At 47.2% G+C, this 25,427-nt stretch overlaps 1 protein-coding gene across 1 annotated transcript in view; it reads right to left on the bottom strand.

The window, feature by feature from the left end:
* ITIH5 (inter-alpha-trypsin inhibitor heavy chain family member 5) overlaps positions 1-25,427 on the bottom strand; it is a 50,868-nt gene that overhangs the window by 17,936 nt on the left and 7,505 nt on the right. Inside the window, exons 3-7 of the mRNA XM_019543746.1 lie at positions 22,964-23,127; positions 20,655-20,762; positions 18,989-19,239; positions 14,180-14,349; positions 11,530-11,646 (exon numbers count right to left, since the gene is read on the bottom strand). Of these exons, the coding sequence (XP_019399291.1) occupies positions 11,530-11,646; positions 14,180-14,349; positions 18,989-19,239; positions 20,655-20,762; positions 22,964-23,127 (810 nt within the window). The remainder of the gene's footprint in view (positions 1-11,529; positions 11,647-14,179; positions 14,350-18,988; positions 19,240-20,654; positions 20,763-22,963; positions 23,128-25,427) is intronic.

Genomic DNA, 25,427 nt, shown 5'->3' with positions numbered 1-25,427 from the left:
AATAGGAAATACTTTCACAACAGCCAGAGCCTCAAAGTTAACAGAAGCGATTGCACATCTACCAGATGCCACTGTTTGATCGGCTGCATCTACTGCCCGTATCCCAGCAGAGCTCAGGAAATGCCAAAAGAAAGGTTGCGGGTGCAATGACTACCGTTACTACAGTGGAGTCACGGCATGGATTGGGAGCCCGCTGCGGTAGGAACTGCAGCAGGAGATCCACACGGCATCCGATCCAAGCCAGCAAGAGAAGTGGAGGATTATTATCAGCCCTGTTTTATAGTAGGGAAACCGAGGTACCCAAGAGATCCTATGATTTAGCCAACGTAAAGCTGAGATCTGGACTCGTATCTAGTGAGTCCCAATGCAGCGCCACAGCTTCAGCACTCCTCTGCCCCCTTCTCCACGCACGGTGCAACACAGATTCATAATGTGGAGCAAAAGTTTTAAACCTCAGCTGTTCCTCTCGTCCTTTTACCGCCTCCCTTCATTCACTCCATGCCCGCTAATGCGGGAACTAAGACAATCTACTCTTTCTATTCTCTGAAGTCAGCATCAGGCAGCTCACTGCCATCCACCCTCTCTTTCAATGCATCTTTGTGTTTTCCTCCACGCAGATGCTCAGCACACAAGCCAGCGCAACTCCTGAATGACTCCAGACAGCGGGAGTTTTGCTTTTCACTGACACTGCCAGCAAGCGAGTAGCGTTTGGATATAGCTGCTCCTGACAACACGGACCAGTCTCCTAAAGCTCAGTGGGCTGCCTGGTCTTGCTTGCCTATACTCTGTTAGTAAAGTGGGCAGCATGGACTCACTGCAGGACCCATTCTGCCTCAGTTTCCCAGTCTGAAAAGCTGAGAAGGGAAGAAAAAATGGTCTGGTGGATATGGCGCGGACGGCTGCTCAGGACTCCCAGTCCATTCCAACTTTGGTCACAGATGTCTCACGTGACTTTGGTCAAGTCAGACCCAAATGCTCATATGGACTCGAATCCCTCAATAGGAGTTGGATGCCCCAACTCCTGTTGAAGTGTAGAGGATGCTCCGGGGTGTCCCCTGCCACTTCTCTCAAGCACACCAGAGACAGATCTTGAGAGTGGCATTGGGGAAGACTCTCCAAGGTGTCTTCACTGCCTTGGCTCCCAGTTCGGTGCATGCAGTCGGGACCAGTGCACGGGGCTGAGTTCCCTGCAGCTGTCTCGACTGCTGTGGAAGCAGAGTAAAGACACCCCGAGTTTCTGTGCCCTTTAGTTGCCCACCTCTACAATGGGGACAATACCGCTCAGGTGGTGGAGGCTGGGATAAGTAGGTTAAATACTGTGATAGGCATCGCAGTCCAAGGATCCGGAGAGCTACCACAGATATAATGCACCCCTACTAACCTCGCAGAGCTGTTGAGAGAACGAATTAACACCAGTAAAGGGTCTGACATAGGCAAACTCTGTATAAAAATGAAGTGTAAGGTTGTAAACTACATATCAATCCTTTTTGGTCTGGCGAGTTTAGGTGACGAGGACAGGCGTTAAGTAAATTTAAGGGCTTCAATGCAGTGTTGCAGTATGTCCACAGGGTGCCATGCCAGAGGGACACACGGTGGTGCACGAAGCCCTGAATTGTTCTTCATTCTCTGTAAATGGGATCGCTTCGCCGAACAGACAAGTCTTCCACTGAAACTCCAACCAGCATCTGGACAAGCTGTTTCCATGGAGTTAATCATGAAAAGGTCAATGCCGAGACAGAAGTTACCCTCTGCCCTCCATGCACTGCCTCATGTCTCTCTCTCCCCTGTCCCACCACTTGAAAACTATCCCGAGCACTTGCTCCTTGGCCCCAAGTTACAGATCAGCTGCTCGGACAGCGTTGAGGGGGTTCCAGCACTGCAGCAGATGTGGTGGACGGTGATTTCAACGGCGATTAGTCGCTCTTCTAGCGGAGGCCCGGGCCGTTATGCTTTTTACATCAATTATCCTACGTTCCTTTTCACACGATGTGGGGAGGAAGCAGCTTTTTTTTTTTTTCTCGTGATGTTTTGCTGAATGTCCGTCGGCCCGGTGGTCGCTCCAGTTCTGGGCAAGTTTGGAGAACACCCTGTTTGTTCGTGTAACCCACCATTCAGCGCCAACTATCACGCCCCCTTCGTGCCCAGCTGCCAGGAACATTAGTGCATCACTGATCCCGCGAAAAAACCCTGGGAGCTGGAGCCAAAGAACAGCAGCTCATGCTTTTAGCTGTGGTATTCTCCATCTCATTTCCCCAGGGGTTAGCCAAGACTGTGGCTACTGCCCAAACCAAGTAATGACTATAGATGACTGTAATGGTCCATGGGGGTCCGTGAGAAGGTAGCAACAATCATTTTTATCTGGATTAGGGCAACATCTCTTGAGATCAGGTCTTCCTTGTGTTGGCACTATACCTGAGGCAATCTGGGCCGCAATGAGCTTCTGAGCTAAACCAGTGATTCTCAATCAGGGTGTCGTAGCACCCTGGGCTGCCTTGAGATCCTTTCAAGGGTGCCACGAGAAGCCACACAATGTTAGGACTGTTGGCGTGCAAACACAATTCACTAGTTAAACCCCGAGATTTCAAATAGGAATCCATAGTGTTCAAAAAACCATTCTGCTTGGTTGTGGGCTTTCTGAGTTTTTTGCAACTGATACAAATGTGCTTTTATTTTTCCATAGGCAAAAATGAATGGAAAGTAAGAGTTGGCATTGTCTGAGAGGGGCTTTGAGTCTGGCAGGGGATGCCTTGAGGCTATTAGGGGGTGTCTCGAGTCCAACAAGGTTGAGAGCCACTAATCTAAACAGACGAGACAAACAGCAAGAGGGGAAACAGAAGTACAGAAAAGGTAAGAGACATGACCAAGGTCACCTACGTGATCATGTCAGAGCCATAAACAGAACCCAGGTCAAACCTAGTCCTGTGCTTTAACCACTGGAAACACTGCCCCCACAGAGGAAGGACTATAAAACGGACTGCACATGGGTAGACCTGTAAATTCATAGGCTCCTAAGGCAAGAATGGCCCACTATAATCCTGTAGATCAGTGGTGGCCAACCTACGTGCCACTCTGCATGGGGCACGTGACAGACTGAGGAGGGGACAGGCAGCACAGCAGCATTTAGGGCAAGGAACAGAAAGCGAAGGAGCAGGTTGAGCACAGGAAGGGATCAGAGTAGCACTCAGGGGCTGTATCCGTGCATGTGCTGAACTGCAGAGTAGATTAATTAGCTGCAGAATACAGCATCGTCTACATGTACAACAGTATTGGGCCACAGTAAACTGATTTATGCTACAGTAAAATAGTACTGTTGCAGACAGAACTATCTTACACCGGGGTAATTTACTGAGATTAAGTGCACATGTAAACGCTGACTGCAGGTGTAAGGTGCACCCAGTCAGCCCAGTCTGAGGCCAGACTCCTGCCTACTACCTAGCCACATGGCTCTGCACTTGCAGCACCCTCATGCCCCAGCCAGCCCCTCCACTGCCACCATCTGCCATGGGGATGATCCCCAGTGCCCCCTGCCAGCTCAGGCCTGCCCCAGGTCAAACTGCTGCTGTTCTGGTTGCACATGTAGTTACTGCACCTAGGAGCACTTTACTCTGGCTCAAACTGCTCCAGAGTTTATTGCTTCAAATTAATTGCATGTGTCAATGCACCCATGGAGGATCCAGGCCTAATTTGTGGCACATCTGCCATAAAAGTTGGCCCCCACTACTGTAGATGGAAGCCACAGAATAGATGAAACCAGATAAAAGCCTGCCTTTTGAACACCATCTAATCTTCTCTTAGATACTCCAAGTGACAGCAAGTCTACTTTCTCCATGTAGGAAAAATGCCTTGTGTTTAATCACCCTCACTGCTAGGAAATGGCAATTTATTACAAAGTTAAATTCATCTAATTTCACCTTTCAGCTGCTGACTCTTGTCTGCCTTTGACTATAGCACTGAAGGTCACTCCAGCTATCTTTTCTCCACTTTCCTTCATAGGGCAATCAAGTCACTTCTCAACCTCCTCTTTGATCGGAGTAAGATCTTTACCGTGCATTAAAAGGCTTTTTCTCCCCCTGTTCCTGGATTGTTTTTGTGTCCTCCTTTATGCTTGTGCCAGGATTTCCTCATCCTCCTTGAAGTGCAGACAGCAGAACTGGACACATTAGGGCAGCAGCTCTTGGAGTCTCTGATCTCCCTCTCCGCCCCACGGACCACGGGTGGCTTTCACTGAAGAGCTTGTCAATGCGCCAAATAGCAGTGATGTCGCACAGATGTTTATGAATGTGTTGTTGAAATGGCATATGGCATCTTGGTGCCAGCCACAGAGAAGCAGTGTTTTAGGCGGATGTGAATGAAAAGCCAAAGGCAGCCTCAGAAAACAGTGACTTTTTTCAGTTATTCCAGCACACTTGCTTTTTCTCTTGACTCAGAACAAACTAAAACGGCCCCATGTCTTCTACCTACCATTGTCTGCCCCAGCATTTGAAGTGCTCCCTGGCTATAAATATTCATACGTGCATACAGAAGCAGGGCTGGAAGGGCCCTCGGGAGGTCACATCTCATCCAACCCCCTGCTCAAGGCAGGTCATCCCTGAATAAGGCGTTCCAGTCCGTGTTAGTGGTTCTCAGCAGGCTGCCTTAGCACTCAGGGGTATTACATGATCCTTTTGAGGGTGCTGGGTGCTGTAGTGCTCTTCCCTGCCCAGCCCTTATACAAGGAAGTCAGCACAGGCTGCTCCATCTGACTTGTGTGAGCTAAGTGCATGCTCCTGGCCTCTCTTCCCTGCATGGGGAGCCATGGGCAGGCTCCTCCCTGCCCCAGTGATCTCTGAGGAAGCGCTCCTTCCTCCTGCTCCCCCTCACCCCTGCGCCAGGAGTTACGTGTTGCAGTAACTGAATCGATTATTGAGATGGGGTGATGCTCAGTTCACAGGAGTTACGGATGGGTGGCAGGAACGTAAAAAATTGAGAACCACTGATCTACATAACCTCTTCTTAAAAACTTCCAAGCCTTCCCTATGTTTTTGGGTAGTTTGTTCTACCCACATAGTGAGTTCCTAATATCTGACCTTGTTGCCGTTTTTAGACCATTGTTCCTTAGACTATTCTCTGTGGTCATAGGGGACAGGACATCTCCATGTAACCAGCCTCAAAACTCAGCTTCCTCTTCTTTTCTCTTGCCCAGGTCCCTAGGGTTGCACTTGAAAACATGTTCATTGCCAAACTAAGTCCAATACAAACTCTTTACATAACTTGCAGATAGCCTTTTTCATCCATAGATCTCAAAGTGCTTGACACAGCTGGGCAACAGCATTAGCAACCTTTACAGAAGGGCAAACCGAGGGCTAGAGAGGTGAAGGGACATGACCAAACTCACCCAACGGGCCTGTGGCAGAGCAGAGAATACAACTCAGGCTGCTTGTAGTGCAGTAGTGGCTAGATCACGCCACCTTCCACCCCAGAGGTGGCTGCATGTGGGTGGGGAATGAATGATTCCTCTATGGTTCACAGGGCATCAGAGCCGAGGAGCCTTGAACATGTCTTCAATAAGAGTGGCACAGACGCAGGCGCAGGAGTAGACAGTTTGCACAGAAGTCGTTGTCACTTAAGCATGTTACGTGCTAATGCCATGTCATGATGTACCAACTAAAGAGCAGTTTTGAAACCCACTAAGTCAAGGGGAAAGATTCCCACAGACTTCACTGGACTTTCAGTCAGAGTCCAGTAGGTCTTCAGCTTCAAAATCTGCACCACCTCTGCTTTCCAGTTCAAAGAGTTCATTCTGATCAAAGCCCTCCATGATCTGGACTTTGTAGGAGAGGCAGCACCTCTCCTAACACCTCAAATCAGCTGGAATACTTCTGCCAAACATCCTGAGAGTTGAACTTCAGGGGGCTTCAAGCAAATAGAAATTTGCTTCCATCCCTTGTGGGACCCAACGTGTCGACTACAGGGTTTGTGGAGGACACATTAACCCATGCCTGCATCATGTGAAGTGCCAGCCTAAAGCAGGCGGTGCGGGCTACTGTCAGAAACAGGACACCTGACTAGACAGGTTATCAGGTAATAGGACACCTCTTATCCAGTATAGTGATTCTTATGCTTCCTACGAATCGCCTGTAATTTCATCTAATGGGATGTTTGAAGCAATGCGACTGTTTGATGGGATGGGTAGGGAGGGGTATGAAGCATCTGCAGTGACATATTCTTTGCTGGGCGTAGTTTGTGAACTGATCCTATATTCGCATCCAGATGGTTGCACGAACGGATTTGATAAAGCCCAAATTTAAACAGAGAATCTGACGGCCACTACGTGCATGGTAGCTTTTGAAACCACTGGAAAGCTGCAGTTAGTACATTTTTTTAGAGGTTGCCTGCCAGTTTAAGGTAATTCTCCTGGACAGAAATTGCTTTTCAAATTAGTCAACAGGCCAACTAGCATGAGAGATCATTTATTTTGGGCATTTGGGGTTGGGAAAGTGTCAGGCTTAGTGGTGGTCATCATCATAGGCTGTTTGCATAGAGGATCCGTACCATCAATATTCCCCCACAGAAATCACTTAGAAATCAAGAGAGACATGTATACATAGGGAAATGTATATACTGGGTACTCAGATCTTTTTAGGACTCAAAACAATGATAAAAGTAAATTTGTCCAACAGGGACACAATGAAATATTAAACAAACTTATCATGATCCCAGTCCCTTTAAACCACTATCTCATTCACAGTTAAAGCAGCTTCCTTAAAAGTTTAGTCAATCAAGCTGAATTTAAGCCCTAAGTAGACTAAACCCATCTGCCATGGATTATCCTGGCCTTTCACAATCTTGTCAGATTGCTGGCTCTAATTTTGCCTGAGATGGTGAATTCCAGCATCTCCTGCTGCAGACAGGGGCATAACGAACAAATTTGTTGGAGTACTTTCATGTAATGCCTATGCAGCACCTGGAATGAGTGTATTTATACGGCCCAAACCAGAAGTCCTTACTCAGGAAAAACTTGTAGGTACAAGATAGCGGGAATTTTAGTTGATCTCTTAACTCTGTGGGATTTGACCCCAAATTACCATATAGATTAGGAATTCATTCCTAATCCCGTTGATCCTTACCTGAGAAGATTTTATTGCTCAAAGCTATGAGAGTAGGCATAGATACTTGCAAAATACTGACAAACTTTCACACTTAAGTGTGTACATAACCAAGTATCTTCATATAAGAGCCCCACCTGTCCTAGTGTGAAGTGATGACGGTCTGGCTGGGGGGAGAAATCGTTTTCATCATGCAGAAAAAGTCAGGTTCAAATCTTTTTGCTGCAGAGAAACATACTTTGTAAAGGAAGCAGATCCAGAATGACCCTGTTACTGGCCTTCATATACAAAACCCATCTTAATCCAGCAGGTGCGCTAGTCACCGGCCATGCCCACGCTCTGACTGTAACAGGACCAGGTGATCCAGATCTAAACCAGTGGCTTGTAACCTTGTTACAACACAGTCGAGAATCCGTTCGTACATCACTGATTTTCAAACTGTTTTGGCCACATATCCCTTTACCCACAAAATACTGCTGCTTGTACCCCTTCCACGTTTCTTCATGTTTACTGAGATCAACGTGCAGTAACACCATTACTCACTGGGCCTTGACCAATCAGCAGCTCCACTGCCATTATTAAAATTTAAGCATGTCCCCCTTGGCAGAGCACCATTTACCCCTGGGAGTATGCATACCTCAGTTTGAAAACTATTTGTGTAGGTGGAAACCAACAATAGTCATGTAACAAAAGCTGAAATCTTGGGCAAACCATTCATTTACATCTTGCCAGAGAGCACAGGCAGAGTTCCTTGCAACTTTTAACTGCTGCACAAAGCTCAGAGAAGAATGGTTTTATAATGAGATGCTCTGGTTTAGGAATAACAGGTGTGAACAGGGCTTTATGTTCTGCTTTCTTGACCACAACCAATACCCACAGGTTGGTGTAGTAGAGATGTTAGAGTCAGAAACATTACAGGACACATTATCGTAGCCCAGGATATGCCACTGAATAGTTCATGCTGCAGGGCGTTCTTGACTTGAGCTTCCATTGCCACCATAGTGGGCATAATAAATAGGATCAGAGTCAGCACAACACGCCTTTGTCCTTCACAAATCTTAGTAAGAAATGCATGTTCTCCATTTGCTTCTGGCTCATATTTAATGCAGTTATTTCACTGGGGACGTTCTCTCTTTTCACCTTGCAGATGGAGGAACAAGATCTCCAGGAAGCAAACAGCACGTTCCTCACTAGCACAGTAATAATAGCTGCCTGCTAGGACTCAAATACATGAACCAGTTTCTTTCCAATTCCCTGTCTGCCATTCCCTGTACAGGAATTTGTGAGACACAGCTGGGGCTGACCCCTCAGCTGGGGAAATGTGGCCTAGCATCACTAATAATTGTGATATTATTATGCAAGGACCCAAATTTAGTTGCTATTAAAACCACAATAGAAAAAAAAACATGCCTCCTTGTGGACTAATAAATTAATTAAGGTCGAAGCTCTCCCAAGCCTAACACTCCAACTCGGCTCAAGCATGCCAGTTTCTGTGGCCGTTTACATAAAAGGGTGTAGGACAACATGACACCCTTCATCCCTAGCTCAAATAATCAGGTACTCACTTCCAGCTGGGTGGGCTGGTGCGTAACCTTCAACAGGAGTCCAAACCAAGGCTGGTATTCATACTTCTGGAAGCAACACAACTTAGCCACCCTCCCATCATCCCTTTTAATAATGCAAGAAAGGGTCTGTCTCCTATGTGGACAAGGTGGTGCCACTAAGGGCCTGTCTACATCGTTTCCCTGGCATTCTTGAAGATGGGCCATGGCAAGAGTATCCCTCCCTGCACCCAGGGACACGGTATGGACATACTCGTACTAGATTTGTAGCCAGTCCCTTCAAAGACTGCAGCGTCAGGTCCTGGAGGAGAAGGGGCTGAGCACTTCCCAACCACCTAAGTTCGCAGGCACACTCCAGACCCAGAAGTTCAACACTGACCACATATCCACAGTATCCATAAGCCCTTTGCTTTTGGAAGGCCTGAGAGCAGCTGCAAAGGGGCCAGCTCAGAGCAGCCTCCCTGGCCAACTTCCCGGATCTGGAGCCTACCTGTAGGCTTAGGTGGGCATGGCATGTGTGTGTCCTCCTCAACCCTGTCCTTGGAAAAAAAAAAACAGGCTGGGTAGGAGGAACCCAAAACTTGGAACTTCAGAAAAGGAAAGGCGCAGGAGAAAGAGAGGCAACAGGACCATAGGCATGAGATCACCTGTAAGACCCGTGAAATCCAGGCTCCATTGAAGTCAATGGGAGTTCTGCGACACATTTGAGAATAGGCCAAGATTTCAGTCCTTATAATGCCAAGGGTTTCAGAAACCTTCTGCACAGAGATTGTCGTATGGGCGTCTCTCTTTCTCATTCGTAAAAACCCTGACCTGCACCACCACCACCCACCTCTGTCCCTCCCGCTCCTAAGCAGTCTTTTGCTTTGAATAATCATCATAATTCTGGGATCCTATGACCCCAGCTGACTTCCTGCCCTTTGGGCGGGGGGCTGGACTTGATGATCTTCCGAGGTCCCTTCCAGACCAAATGTCTATGAAATCTATGAAGTCTATGAAATCGTATCTTCATTTGGGAGCTGCAGCCTCTGTTATGGGCTCCCAAGGGATGTGGTGCACTCCCCTACCTTGGGGGTCTTCAAGAAGAAGTTGGACAGACATCTGGCATTATGATGCCAGCACTCATTCCTGTCCAGGGCAGGGGGTTGGACTTGATGATCTGTTCAGGTCCCTTCCGATCCTAGCATTCATGAAACTATGCAACTATTATCCACCTTTGTTGTGAGCTAAAAATCAAGCAGGACTTTTAAGACAACAAATTGCCTTCTTTGGTGCCCTGTGTGGCAGCCATGCAATCACTAAGCACACAGACACTTACTATAACAACCTGCTGTCACTTAAATAAAGATGTAAAGGCATTTGCACCAGTCTGTTGGGGAAAGCAATATTGCTAAGTGACCCCCCAAATTCTGCTGCTGGGTTGTTTGATTGAAAAAAAAATGTCTCTGTTGTCTCTTCAATGAAAGGGTGAAGCCAAAAATTCATCCACTCCTGCCTGCCAAGCATAAAGCGAGCAACCAGCAATGTAATATTGAGCCCAGGGGATTAACACTCGGTGCTAAGAACTAGTGTGACCTGCTCCAGTGTTGTCTCAATAGAAGGATTAACCTTTTGCCACTAAAGAGTTTTATTCTCATCCTGATGAGGTCAGAGATTATGGGGCATTAGTGTTTCTTTCTGTCCCATTATTTAAAACATTACAGCCTGGGATTAACCTTGGAGACTGGCTCTTAAAGCCACTCAAATCCTCCCATCCTAATTAAACTAGAATTTTTCAGCTCACATAGACGCTGAGGTTGGGGCTGTGGGAGAGAAGAGCTATTGAGCCTGAGCAAAGCGTAGGCTCTGGAGAAAGTCTGCAAAGTCCCGTCCCCATCTCCACAGGAGCAGGCGAGGGCTCTTTCATCGCTGAGCACTTCACTAGTCACTGGGACTCGGTGAGGCTGGGAGAAGGCAATCCAGCATCACGGGCGAGCTGTGCGACCGTAACCAGTGGTCCAGCGAGCCCTCCTCAGCCCTATGTTTCTATGCATCCTGCCTCACCGAGAGTGCTGCTGCTAGGTAAGGCTCACACTACCGAAGAAGTAAAGCTTAGCCATGGAAACAAGGGGGAAACTTGGGCTGGTTGGGCAACAGTGAGCATTTTGGGGGAGCAGGGGGGAGAAAAATAAAAGTAAACCCTTTTTTAAGGTTTCAGCATTTTTCATGACATTTTTCTTTTTTGACAAATGCGTATTTCCGTAAGTGACATTTAAAAAGCCACACGTGTCTAATTTGGGGGCTCCCCCCTCTCCCCTCACCATGCATTGAGAAAGGATGGGAATGACAAAAGAAAAAAGTGAAAAGGGGGGAGAGGAAGAAAACACAGACGCTTTTGGTTGTTGAAACCTGAAAATACACTCTCCCCCCCCGCACCGAGTTCTCCACCAAAAACCCCAAATGAAGTATTTTTAGACTTTTTTGTTTATGTCAAAAAAAGAGCATTGCTGAAAAGTTTTTGACCAGCAACACTGAAATCCAAATGATTCCTGGGTCTAGAGATCAGTTCGTCGCACAGCCCAATTCCCCCCTGCCAGGTCTCCTCAAACCTTCTCCACTTTAGGAAACGGACCTGTTTCTGACCACACTCATCGGCAATTACCTTTGCTGAGCCCACACTGCATGGAGACAAATAAAAACCAGAGCCAACGTGCTGAGCACTGATTAAGCCACTGTCGATATTGGTTCATCTTTTAGAACAACTGCTGATGTCCAGGAGCTGACAGGGGGTCTTAAGCCTCGTTCGCCACTAGGGCCGGCGTTGGCCGGTCTAAGACCAAGTGCTAATCATCTTAGCCCCCAAATAAACCATCCAATGTCACGTATTGCTGCATGTCTCTTACCTGCCGGAGCTTTGTTCCCACCATGGATGCGCTGCTGTCAAGTACAAACACGACGTTCTTCGGCAGTGGCGGGAGATCCCAGGGGGCAAAGAAATGCACGAAATACCCATTCAAAATCTGGGGAAGAACCCGAGAGTCAGGAACACAATACTACCTACTATGCTCAGCGTCACCATGCTGCACTGGTAAGTAATGCTCTTGGTGAAGTCAACAGACATGGCGCCATGGACCGTCACTGGAAAAGGATCGGCTCTTAATTCTGGGACAGTCTCTTTCATGCAAGCCATATTCGAAACGACCGGACCCAGTACTAGACAAGTCCATGTAGAGACACAATGAACAACAGGAAAGGGAGGAAAGTAATAAGCGGCCCTGGGTAAATGGGAAGGGGACGTATTCGAGTGAGATTGGAAATAGTCTCGGGGAGTGAGGCTTGGAAGTCAGTGCTGTGGTGGGAGAACTGCTGATCCAGATGTCTCCGGGGATGCAGAAAGGGGAAGCAGGCTGAGAGGAAGCAGGGAACGGTCCAGGGAGAGTCCATTTCTACGAGGGACAAAGTCACAGTTGTTTTAGTGCAGACCGCCCGCAGCCTGGATTCAGCCCTTGGGGTTGCTCCATCAGGCCCACTGGACTGCCAGCATGGCCCAGGGGAAGAGCCCACCTCCGAACGGTGAGCCGCAGCAGGGAGGATCGACCGTCCCAGTTGCACTCCAGCCGCTTCACGGTTCACCATTACCGTGGCCCTACCTCCCTGGCTGCTAGCTGCCAGCCCCTGGTCTCTGCCTTGGTCCCATTGCTGGCACAGGGCAGTTGGCAGGGGCTGGAGCTGCCACCTCATGTCCCAGTCTGGATCCACACCGCTGCTACACCAGTTTCCTCACGCCCTGGTGTGGAGCCAGCTTTCAAGGAGCCCCACAGTCCGAATCCAGGCCACAAGGTGAGTTTGGCCCCCTTGGTTAGGCGATGAAGATGCAAACCTTCAAATGGGGTCCTGAATGAATGGTAATGACTGAAGCGGGGGCAGGTGTTATCACGTTTCACTGGTGAGAAGATGAGCAATGGCAGCAGCCTGCACATGCTCATCTCTACAGTCCAGAGACTTGGGGAGCCAGAAAGGAGAAGGAGGAAGCCTTGGGCATGAATTTCAAGCAGAGGAGGAAGCACAGCCGGGAGTCTGCATCATGCTAAACAGCACAAAAGCATTTCTTTTAAAATCACGCACACTTATGTGTGTGACCACAATGAAGTGGGAAGTTGCTCCTTTGGCAGAGGAATTGTGCATAGGTCTTGTGGCCCCTTGAGTCCCATTGAAATGATCAGGATTCAAGTGTGTCTTCAAGCAGGGGTGAAGTGCAGCCGGTAGGACAGGCCGGTGCAGCTAAAAAGGCGGCTTTTTGCTCTTTGTTCGCCTGTTTATAGAGTTACCGAGGCAAGTTACCCATTGTTCAGTAAGAGGCAAAATCTGTCATTTTCTAATGGCTTCAATCAAACTTTTGTTCAAAACTGCTGAGTGCATGGGAAGAGTGGCTGCTCCTACTATTTTCGTACCTATAATTTCTCCATTGCCGCCTCTTCTGCAAATCTTTAAAAGACAAGGTGCATGTGTGGGATCTGAGTCCTAACTATTTTTACGTAGGATTTAGCTAGTTCCCCATAGGAAACTATTTTTAATGCAACAATAGCTTTCATGGAGCCACGAGAGGTCCTTTGTGTCATTTCTTCATAGCGCTGGCGCATGAAAAACACATTCTATCACCAGAGCAGCCAACAAGAAGTCTGCAAAGTTGTATAATGACTGCCCTCATCTTGAATATAGAGGTGTGGTCATAACAGACTGAAACGTCCAGCATGTAACATGCAGTTGTGACTTGTATCTCACTATAAAGTGGTATTTTTCATTTAAGGAGTAGATGCCTCCATGCACATTATTCTGATTAATGGGTGGCAATATTGCCGGTTCTAATGACTGAATCACTAAGCCTTGCAATATTAAAGGTATGTCCATGCTTGCCTTTGACCATGCTAAGTAGCACCACCGTGAAAACGCACCTCAGCCACTTGCTCCTGCTTTTCATGCTCCAAAGAGTGAACAAAAATGCTGTTATTTGAAACGTGCCCAATGCTGCTCACATGGTAAGGACATCACTTGGCTTTGGCAGGTGCAGAGCAGCAGTAGGGGACAAGGTATGTTTTCATGGCAACATTCCCTAGCCTGGCTGGAGACGCAGTAGATATACTCTGATTACCCTTGCTGTAGGGGAGCAGATCACATCAGCATCTCAGTTTTCATTTATTTTTCAAGAGCAGGTTTTGAGCTCTGATTGGCATTGAGGAAAGCTTGAAACTCTGAAGCAAACAGGCACTAAAAGTTAGAAACCAGCAGGCAAAAAAACCCCAAAGAATCCATATTATATTATAGAAATACAATCTGGAAATGTCTAAGCAACTCTTGTGCTTTGGGGGTTGATTGACGTTTTTTGGGGTGGAGGTTGGTTGCGTGACGTTGGCTGCAAGAGGCTATCTTATAGTAGGGGTGGCTTTTCACTTCTTCATGCAACAGTGGCCCTTACTGGGGGCAAATTTTCTAAGAAATATGGGTTGCCTCTGGCATAGCCAGTAGTGTAAAAAAGACCAGGTATGCATACTGTACCTGAACGTCCCCGACACTCAGCTCCCTGTTGACATCATATCTAATGATAAAATCCCCCAAAATGCCATTCCGGGCAATCTTGGCTTGTTGTACGACATTAGGTGTGAAGGTCACTTTAGCTAAAGTTTTTGTCTGTCCCACAACGGTAGAAGGAGGTGGAGAGCTGTCCTCTGGAGGGAAGGCAAGCAAAAACATTACAACATTTCTATTTATTTCTTACACATTCCCCACATTGCAGTACAGCACTTAAGAGCAGGGGCAGGCAGTTATTTTGGGCGGAGGGCCACTTACTGAGTTTTGGCAAGCCACATGATAGGCAGCCAGGGGCAGATAAATATTAATTTTCTAATTTTTTTAGGGCCCTGCAGGCTGGATAGAATAGCCTGGCAGGCTGCATCCGGCCCCCGGGCTGCATTTTGCCCACCCCTGACATAGAGCACTATGAGATGGCATGGAGGCACTGTGACATAATAATAAGAACGACCTTTTCCTACACAACTCTCAGGGACACTAAAACTTTATAAGGGCTGCAAAAGCCTGGCTGAACTCCGTAACCTTGCTATTAGTTTTGGAGGTGCCCTTTAACCTGAAGATTGGGGTCTTCCCTGTGGGGTTGTTAAAGACCTCTCCCCACTTTTTCTGAGAGACGGTGTCCCCTGTCTTGACCCTGAGTGGACCAGTTGATCGCTTCCCTCTGTCCCGCACAAAAGCAGCTGCATTTCACTGAAGCTTTTATGCTTCCGATATACTCAGGATATACTCAGGATAGCTGAGAAAAATCGATGAAATCTAGGATCTTGTTATGTAAATGGAGATTGGCTAAGTTCAGATGGGGTCTTGAACTTCCCCAGATTTTGGGGGTCCTCAGGCCTCACTACCCAATGTTAGTAAAAGGCTCTAGATCACGCTAAGAACTGAAGCCCCTCTTTGTCCCCAACACATCCATCCTAGGCAGCGGCCACTTTAGCTTCCCATACACCAGGGGCTCGCTTTGAACAGGTGACCTAGAGGGAAAGTGTGCAGGATTGCATTTAAGATGATGGCTGAATGAAGAGCCCATTTGATCCAAGTGCTTGCCACCTAGTTTGTGCCCACAATGAACTACTGACAAAGGCAACGCACAAATTGGACCTCCGAATCCAAATGCAGGTGCTAAGTCAGGCCTGCAAAGCCAACCTATGAAAATGTGGTCATATATAGTTGTCTTCACTTAGCCTGATGAAGTGAAAGGCCCAGGCAAAAAGGATCGAGCTAAAATCAAATTCAGATTCTCTCAATGTCTGAGACGGTCCGGAAGAAGAGCTCGAACGCAGGGTCCATCCGAGCGCTAAGACCGACGTCTCTAGGGAGTGCACCCCCGGTGCTGTTCTGAGCACTGTAACACAGGACAGAAATACCCTGGCTAAGGGGCTGCTCTGCCAGACTGCTGCCCACAAATAGCAAACGTTATCATCCACATGCTCCATAGAGAGAAAAGGGAGTTGGATGCTGAGCAGGAAAGGGAAAGGACCTCACTGAGAAAGGCACGGGGAATTCTGGGCTCGGACGTCATCCGGAAATGACTGCGCTTTCAGGTCATCTAAAAGGGAAGGGATTTCTGGCTGCCACTTCCTCTGCACTGTTTTGTTTGCATTGCAGGGGCAGAAAAGGACCAGCCACCTGTCCACGAGATCATTTGCCAAAACTCATTTACCTAGCAGCTTCCTTTTGGAAAAAAACAAACGCCTGGCTGCTTTGTCAGCCCGAGAGCTGCTTATAAAGGAAACGTGCCAGAGAGCCCTGCCAGCACCTTGTCTCTACGCTGTATCCAGGTGACAAAGGGACCCATCCAGACTGCCTTCCCCAAATTGCTTCTCTCTCTTCAGCAAACCTAACCCAGAGCCTGTAGCAGCACGGCCGGAAGCGTGCAATCCAGTCTCACCTTTGTGACACAGATCCTGATATTCACCCAAAGCCAGAAATACAGTCACCATTTCTGCTACCATAGCCACAGTTTTGTGCAATTTCAGGAATGTGAGAGCGCTGCCGTTTTTCAGCCTGAACAGAAAACACGCTGTTCTCTACATGTCTTTAAGTCTCATCTGTTCGCTGCTTTACATACTGTGTGGACACAAGCAGAATTTTTTTGGCCACAGTTGGAAATGGCAAGACAATGCACACTCCACGGCGAGACAGAAATCCTTTCTACTCATCTGTCCTGAATCGTACCGAACGCTACTCACCATGTGTGATGGGGGGCATCTGGACAAGCAACTTATCATGGGATGAAAGGGGTGGGATTTTACTATGCCTCATGCACACTCTTATCCCATAGCAAGCGCAAACAAAACTGCAGTATGTTGGCCCTCTTTTATTGAGAAATAAACTATTGCAGCTTAGTGCCCATCTCCCATGGGAGTGAGAGCATGTATATGGGCAGTTGCCAGAGAGCAGCGGATGGGTAGCAAAGCAAATCTGTTTTAGGCCACAGTAAACTGTTCACATGTCCATGCACTTAGGCCAGGGGTGCGCAATTATTTTGGGCGGAGAGCCACTTACAGAGTTTTGGCAAGCCATCAAGGGCCACCAGGGGCAGATAAATATTAATTTTCTAAATTTTTTAGGGGCCCCACAGGCCAGATAGACTGGCCTGGCAGGCTGCATCCAACCCACCCCTGACTTAGGCACACCAGAGACATGCAGCAGGACTGATGCCTGACCAGGTGATAGACTTAGCAGCCAAAGCATATCTGGCTGTCTAGGCCATTTCTGTTAATATTGCCCATGATTCTTTCTTTGCCATATAGTGAATGAGCAGTGCTCACAGGTTACCAGTGAGAAAGAAACACTTAATGCAGAAATCATTTAAATGCAGAAATCTCCATGCTAAAACAGACCAATGGTGTTTCTCCTTCCTTACCCCAGGTCTGGCTTTGATCAGGGCCACGTGCATTGAAGAAAAGCATAGAAGCATTTATGCACGTAATCTGTGATAAAACCTGATATTCTTCCTCCTCCCACCTATGCTGAATCCCAGGGGAAGATAACATTTAAAATTAAATCTTACATAAAAGACAGCAAATGCTGGCACAAGTGTGTGTGTGTATGTACACAGATGGCTTGACCCAAAGCCCACAACCTCTCAAGTCTTAACTTGAGGGTTTTTGAATCAGACTCATAAAATAGCTGTAGCATTCAGGCCCGGTCCTCGGTAGGAAAAGGACTGGGCCCTTTGTTTTACTGTATATCCATTGACTTCAAATTGAGAGTCTTGGGCCAGATCTGTGAGTAAATCAACTCCGGTCCACCGACATCACTGGAACTACATCAATTTACGCTGGCTAAAAATCTGGCCTTGCAAACACACATCCCAATTCAAGGCCATGTCCTCCTTAACCACTAGCCTGGTTTTTTTGCTAACGTACAATAGTTTTTAGGCATCCTGTGCTCCATGCTGCCAATTTGCACAGAAACAATAACTTCTGTGTCATGAAACCACCGACAAGGGCAGTTTAGGATACAACATTAGATCCTTGTACCACACCTGCTGTCTACTGTTTTGGCAAAGTGTGGATTTTCCTCCTGGAATTTCCCATGTTCTAAAATGCAGGATTTCCTCCCTGCCTTGGCACGTATGGATGGGAAAACAATTTACTTAAAGTAAACAGTTCCCAGGAGATGTGGAGCCAGAGAAACAGCTTCTCAGATGCTGAACATCGGCATTAAAGGCCTGCTTCAAAGCTCAAAGTTGGCTGTGGATCAGGTCTTAATTTCAAAAGGATTCAAAGTTTTCTTTATCGGCCCATGTGCCCTCTAATACATACACACATTTTAGCTTCAAGCAACAAAAGCCATGAGTTGGGAAGGCTGAACTCCCAACTGCTGGAGCTCATATGGACCTGGACCCTGCAAATCCTTCTCGGTCATTACTAATCTATTACTGCAATGGCGGCGATGATCCCTCATGATAGAGGATGATCGCTCCTACGGGTCAAATGCACCAGTGAGAGAAGCCTGCACGTGACTTTTTTTTGTGAGGAGGCCATTGAGCATAAACAATCACGTGGACCTTAGTGTCCAGTGGCAAAGGGATCCAAGACAACCAAAGTTACTCCTGTACTGCAGCCTTCATCCACCTTCACAGCCATTGAGAAGTATGCCTCCTGCATCTGCCTGCTCCACCACTGAGGTCTTTCTGTTGTGTTACTCTTCATCTGATATCTCACCTTTGACTTTATGGCCCTGCCAGGAGTACAAGACTCCCAATGGTGTTGTTCTTAGGGTCACTGGTGCATGCAAGCCTCTCCACCCCATCAAGGAATCAGTCCATAGAGAGAAATCTATGACTTAACTGCCTTGTCAAAGTTGGGACAAGCTTGCCAGTGGCAAGAAGAGAAAAGACCTAAATGCAGACAGTGCACAGAGCTGACATCACTTAAATGCAGTCACCACTGAGGGGAGTGTGATAACAATACTACAGAATAATGGTTCAGAGGGGATAATTTGCCCACATTGCCAGGCCACCAGGGCTGTTCCTACCTGCTACCCTATGAGAAGTGCCCCACAGTCTTTAATGCCATGCATTGGTCCAGACCTCAGATTTAGGTCTCATCCAAACAGTACTGCCTAATGCAATATTTGACTGCTGATTAAGGACAGAATCTGGGTTTCCTGAGAGTGGGCATTGATTAATGACTGAGAATGGACTACTAAGCAGTCAGAGGTATGGCTGGAAATCTCCTAGTAACCACAACCCACCCACCCTTTGTCATGAGAAGCGATGCAATCACAGCCAGAAGGACAGGGGTAGGCCGTATTATCTCGATTCACCTATGACTTTCCCATTGCCTCTCTGCCGACTGTTTCGAAGCGGAGGCACCTCCAGAGAAATGATGCCCGAGCTCTCAAGGATGTTCACCTCCACTCGTAACCTCCCCACAAGCTGTTGGGGCCGGATGCTGACTGTGTACTCGTACTTCCCCAGATGCCTTTGCAAGAGCTCTTCATAATGCAGCAGGAAGACAGCCTGGGTCTTGCGGGGAATGGTGCCAGATGCCCTGAACATCTCAAATCCATTCTCCCTGCAAGGAAAGTTCAAAGGGGCTTCATTGAAGTCAGGTCCTTTATGTCCGCAACTAGCATCCCCTCATAAATGACCATGTAAAGCACCATGTGTAAGCAGGGAGCTTCCATAAGAAGAGGAGTTTAAAAGGACTGAGATTATTAAGATGGAACAGGTGACATGACAAATTCATTAAAAAGGAACATGAATTATAGAGGAAACAAAGAGGAAGGATGGTATGGTAAGTTAGGTACTTGCTTGGGACTCCTGAAACCCAGGCTGAGTTCACTGCTCTTCCATATCTCTTATGCAACCTTGGTTAAGTCACTTAGGGCCAGGTCTACAAACATATTTAGGCTCCTACACAGCTGTGTGGATCTGGGTCTTATTTCCTCTGTGCCTCAGTTCCCTATCCATAAAACAGGGAGATGACACTACCCTATTTCCTAAGGGGTGATGTGTGAGGTGCTTAGATACATATATATATATATGTATACATAAGGGGTGAAGTGAGGCACTTATATACTCTGGCAGTAGGGGCCATAAATTGTCCAGACGGAGACTGACATATATCTAGCCTATCATTTAAAAGGAGAAAATAAGAGGCCTCACAACAGGATGAGAGTAAATTATTGGGAAAGCTACATAGCGTTTACATGAAAACAGAGCACTATTCATGTATAACACTTAGCAAGTATTAAAAAAACAGGATCTGGGATTCACTATCTAAAGTTACCTAAACTCAGATAAATATTATAAGAGTCATCATCAACCCGCAAACTTCAAGGCTTAAGCCACTTAGCAGCCAGGGTCAGGAGGAAAATTTTCACTGCACGCTATATGGAATTGCAGGCCTGTTATTGGGTTGGGTAGTCTTCCTCGGGGGCATCGTCTTCTGGTTATGCGAGATGCTGAAGTGGATGGACAATAGAAATTTCTGCACTGCAGACTTATATTATGCATCTCTTATAGAGACATCAGGGGCACATTTGACCACCCAGGAAGCTAGAAGGCAGCATATTTGTGACGTAGCTGAGAAAGTGTAACCATGAGTATACATATGAGTGCACATGAGTGCGCATATACATGAGCGCACATATGAAGGAGACTGAAGATGCCTTTCCCCCCTGTGTGTCATGGACTGTTCTGTCTATGAACAACGGATCACTCACCAGGCCTCTTGAGTTTTTTCCTGGCTGTCAGTGAGTCATTTTACAGCCATGGTCAAGTTACTTAATCTTTGTGCATCTGAGTTTCCCAGTCTCTCTCGGGAAGTGATAATATGTATCGCCCCCCAACCAGGATATTGGCAGGCTTAATCATCCAGAGCCCCTTGCAAGGAAACTAGTATTTAAGAACTAAAGCTAAAGCCTCAAAAAGGTAAAGAGGAAGACATTCAGTTTAGTTGCCCAAACTAAATGGACGGAGACTTACCCCTTGTCTGTGGGACTAGAACGCTTATTGTCCTTCTCTTTGCCTTCTTCTTTGTGTTTTTTTTCTTTCCCTGTGACTTCTCCATGGTACGTCCTGTCCCCAGCAATCCTGGAGAGATCGGAGATATCAGCCTTACAGATCCACAGTCACGGAGACAAATTCAGGCACGCAGTGACTTTGCTTGGGCATGGAATAAGGCCAACCGGACAACCCCAATAAAGGCGAACAAGCGACAGAAACATCGACTCAGACGCTGAACCACAGCTTTCCTATCTGGCTCCAAGGTTACAATTACTCCGGGATTATTCATAACACTTCTCAACTACCAGACCCCAGCTGCACTAGGTAAGTAGCTCATTCCAAAGGGAATAAAGAAAGGTGAAAATATGCAAAGTAAAGAGCAAAGCTATGTACAAGGGCAACTATGCAGGGGGGCTTATTGGTCCAACATATTGCACCACATAAACCCTGGTTACTGAATGCAGACCTCTGTCTGACCAAATACACCTTTCTGGGAACGAGACACTGGACAGTGAACACCAACTGGGGAATATTATGGCATATTCTACAATAACGTAGAGAGAAAAGAGCCAGCAGAATGACTCTTTTGTGTGGCAATTTCAGCCCGGTGTCTCCCCCCAAAAAGCCGAATTCTTAACCATTGGACATGCTCCGGGCACAAACATCCTCCCTCCGACGTCCCTGCTACTAAATTCATGACTGATGCCTGGCTGCCTCTTCAAGGAAGCGGAAGGAGAGGGAAGTCCTGGCTTTCCATCCCAAGCTTCATCAGGATCAGGCATCACCCAACAGATATAACCCAGATTTTATCTGGAGCCATTTTTGAGTCTCCAACAAGGTCTAGCTGTTTGGAGTCTCCATCAAGGTCTAGCTGTTTATACTTTTTAACATGGGGGTGGGGGGTTGTTCATCACCATTTGGGGCCATTTTTGACCTGGTTTGTTTATAAGGCACTTTTCTCAAGGCACTGAGCCAAGTCTTGCCATGTCCTAATGCTGAGATATTAAATTTACCAGACCCTTTATAAATTCCCATGTCATAACTGGCTTTCCTTCTAACTTAACAAGACCCTTTTACGGGCAATGTCCAATGCCCACTCCAGTCAATGTGAGATTCTCCATTTACTTCAGTGAGTTTTGGACCAGGCTCCTCTTGGTTATAGAATCCAAGTTCTTTGCATTATTTGCTTCCACAGAGTTCCCCGTTTGCTCTGCCAACTCCTCCCTCCCTATATTTAGTGGTCATAGCTCCAAGAACGTGGTCCTACTAGCTGTATTACTCAACCAAGAGAGGTTTCTGCTGAAGGACATGAGATGACCCCAGTTTTATATCACCAGGAACAAGAGCAGTCTGTAAAATTTTCAACCAAACTGCTTTGTTGATGCCTTGAAAATATTTTCAGAGAGGGTCAATGGAGCCCGGGCATGGTTTGGATTGATACCCGTGTACCTGTGGCATAGTGCAAAACTCCAGGGCTTCAACTGGTTTCAGCCCCATTCCCTTTTCTGGGTATTTTGCAGTTGGGAGGTGTTAGTCCAAATGCAAAATATATCAAAAAGCACTCCGTTTGAAATATCATAATCCCCATGAAATAGAATTACCTTTCCCTACTGGCAGCTTTACTCAGAGCAACCTTGCCACCATATTTCTAGGCGTTGGCACCAGAAAACCCAAAGCACATAGAGTTTTCAAGCAGCCTAAAACACTTCAAAGTTATCTCTCCGGTGTATCCTTAGAGTGAACCTCAGAAAATGTCATTGCTCCCCTTGCTGTCGCTACTCACACCTACCACACAGCACATCAGGTGAGATGGTGCACAATTAAAACCCTTCAGGAGTTTTCCGAGAAACCATTTTGCATTGGAAAATGCCCCAATTTTTTAAATCAAAGCTTAGTTCATGGAGACTGGAAGCAGCAATTTTGGGCAGTCCTGGGGTCAACAAATGCCTGTGAATTCCCAGGACTGGATCCAGTGGCCCACGAGGCCCCTTCCAGTCCTATGGTCCTAGGCAATGCCCTGTTCTGGGATAATCAGCAGCCTCATGGTCAGGATACTTGCATGGGCTGCAAGAGACTGAAGTTCAAGTCTCTGCTCTGCCTCATTTAGAGAAGAACATATCACCTGAATGAGCAACCTAACTACTGGGCTGTGGGATTGTTCTTGTTTTCACCAAAAAAATCTTTGAAAGGGTCTCATCTTTTTGCAGAATGAGACAGTATCTTTGAAGTCGCAAACATGTTTGCTGACTGGGAAAGCCTTTTCCCCTCCAGCTTTCAGCATAACCTACATGGTAAAATTGGAGACAAAGGCAGCAGCGGGGATCTGCATCTCAAACACGCCTTCCTTGGCCTCGGATCCGCTGTTCACCATGGTACAGGAAACAGCGGTGAAGGCGTAGCGAGAAATGATTGTGGATTTCACCATGAATTCGGCCATCCGGGGCCTAGTCTCCTGTAGAAATTGGACAGTTTGTCTGTTAGAAACATTAACACGAAGAAGCCAAACAACCCCTTCCTTGAGCAGTTCTCTGCCGACCCCAAGGTTTGAGTACGACGTGCAAACAAAGAAACCTCGTAAAAGCCCACAGGCTGAAGAGCATGACAACTATTTTGTGCCCCCTGCGAACAGGAGTGTCACAAAATGATGCTCCTTGAACATCAGCCAGGCAGGATGGTATTTTCCATCAATGGGACATAGTCCACGAAGACTGAAGACTGAATTTGCTGAAATGCATGGTACAAAAAGGGTTTGTAAAGTCTGGACCCATATTAGCTTAGGTTCTCAGTCTGGGATTATGAGTGGTGTTGCGAGGGATGCGATTACCCTCTCTCTTTATGGCTAAATGGGAGGGGAGCCCAAGGAAAAAAAGATCTTCCTTTTACAATGTACAACCTTTATGCAAAAGTGAACACAGGGTCTCCACAGGATACCGATTATAGTCATTACAATTGAAGGATCAACTCCTCAGCGGGTGTAGGTCTGGATAGCTACGCTTGCTTCACTACAGTCAGGATGATTTATACCTACTGAGGTTCTGTTCATAAGTCTCCAAAGCTGGATCGCCCAGGCTTAGTGGAAAACACGTGCGTGCAGCTGAGGCTCAGTGAGCAACATGTCCTTTTTAGAGTGCTCTGGCCATCTTCCAGCGGGGGCCAAAGCCAGTGATCCATGCCGGAGCCATGGAGACTTGAAGGCCAATTTACATCTCTGAAGAATATGCTTTTGTACACAAGTCCTAGAATGAACCTGGAATTCAAAATATAATTCAAGGGGGGTGCAAACCCATGAGCTTTGAAACTACGGAAGCTGACAACTGCGTAACTAAATCTTTTAATGGCTAATATGTCCTTGGAAGAAGTCTGGTATAGGATAGACTACATGAAATTAGCTACTCTAACACAGCCACAAGTAAAATTTCTCTGGCACGTTGGCTTAATGGGTTAAAGACAGATCTTTAAAAAGAGGAAAGCTGCTAAAGGGTTAAATAGGTCACTAATAAGCCAAAATAAACACGTAACTCTCAGTAGCTTAGCAAATGTAGGTCCTGTTTCTATCTGTCTTATAATGAACTGTATCTTCTCTGGTAACTGTCCCGCTGGAATCAAGAAAATGGTCCTCAGATAGCACATCTACATGTGCAATTACTTCAAAGCAATAAGCTCCGGTGCAAGTTTATTGCGCCCGGCTGCGGCTTGAACATGTGCCCAGGACTGCAGCTTGCTGAGCTGTGTCGGAGCAGCCCCAGCTGGCAGGGAGCCCTGGGAGTCAGCCCGTCAGTCCAGGGCTCCTCCAACCTGGCTCAGCATGCTGCAGAGGGGCTGGCTTGGGGCACAAGGGCGCTTCAGTCTGGGACTAGCTGGCAGGCAGCCCCCACACTGAAGCCCCCCCGTGCCCGAGCCAGCTGGGGCAGCATCTACACGTGTGCAGCAAGATAGTACTTGTATTTACAAGTACTACCCTTCTATGGAGTTTATTAGTTTACTCCAACCTAATAGCCCTGCATGTGTAGACACTAGGCCGCATGTAGATGAAATGAGGGGCGTGTGTGCACGCCACTTTAAAGTGGGCTGAATGCTTTTGCACCACTTTAATGGTGTCGGTGTTTGCACGCCTCGGTGGTATATTGTGCATTAATTCCAGCCGCCATAGTGCGCCTTAAATGACTTGGGGCGCAGCAAACTAAAACTCCTTCGAGGAGTTTTAGCTTGCTGCCCCTACAGCCATGGAGTGAAGCACTGGGCTTCATGCAGCTCCATGGCCCTGCAGGCAGCCTGGCAGCAGCCTGGGAAAGCAGGCTCTGCCCAAGAAAAACAGTGAGCTTGATCTTTGCTTTTTTCTCCCCTGGAGCCTGCCTGCCTGCCTGAGCTGCATGGTGCTTCCCTCTGCAACTGCGGTGCCACCCAGGACTGCCCGAGCCCGGTGCCTGTGGGCAGGTGCCACCGGTGGGGGGAGCTTCTGCTGTCACAGAAGGAACCCACCACTTCAATTTAGGGTCCTTGTTTCATCTACACACGCCCTGAGACATTAACTGCGGCGCTAGTCTACTCCGCAGTAAATATCTCATGTAGATGTGCCAAGAGTAAGTGACAGTCCCAGATAAGACAGAGGATGGACTCAGATCCTATGTTTTGATCTGATTGAACACCACAGACCTAACTGACATGGCTGTTAAAATCTAGATGTCCTAATTACAGACTTATGGCATGCCACTGGAAATTGTATTTAATATCAGCCCAAGGCAAATTCCAATT

This window comes from Crocodylus porosus, unplaced genomic scaffold, assembly GCF_001723895.1.
Source record: "Crocodylus porosus isolate Cpor-Errol unplaced genomic scaffold, CroPor_comp1, whole genome shotgun sequence".
NCBI classification, from domain to species: Eukaryota; Metazoa; Chordata; order Crocodylia; family Crocodylidae; genus Crocodylus; species Crocodylus porosus.
This window is presented reverse-complemented; position numbering and strand designations above follow the sequence as displayed.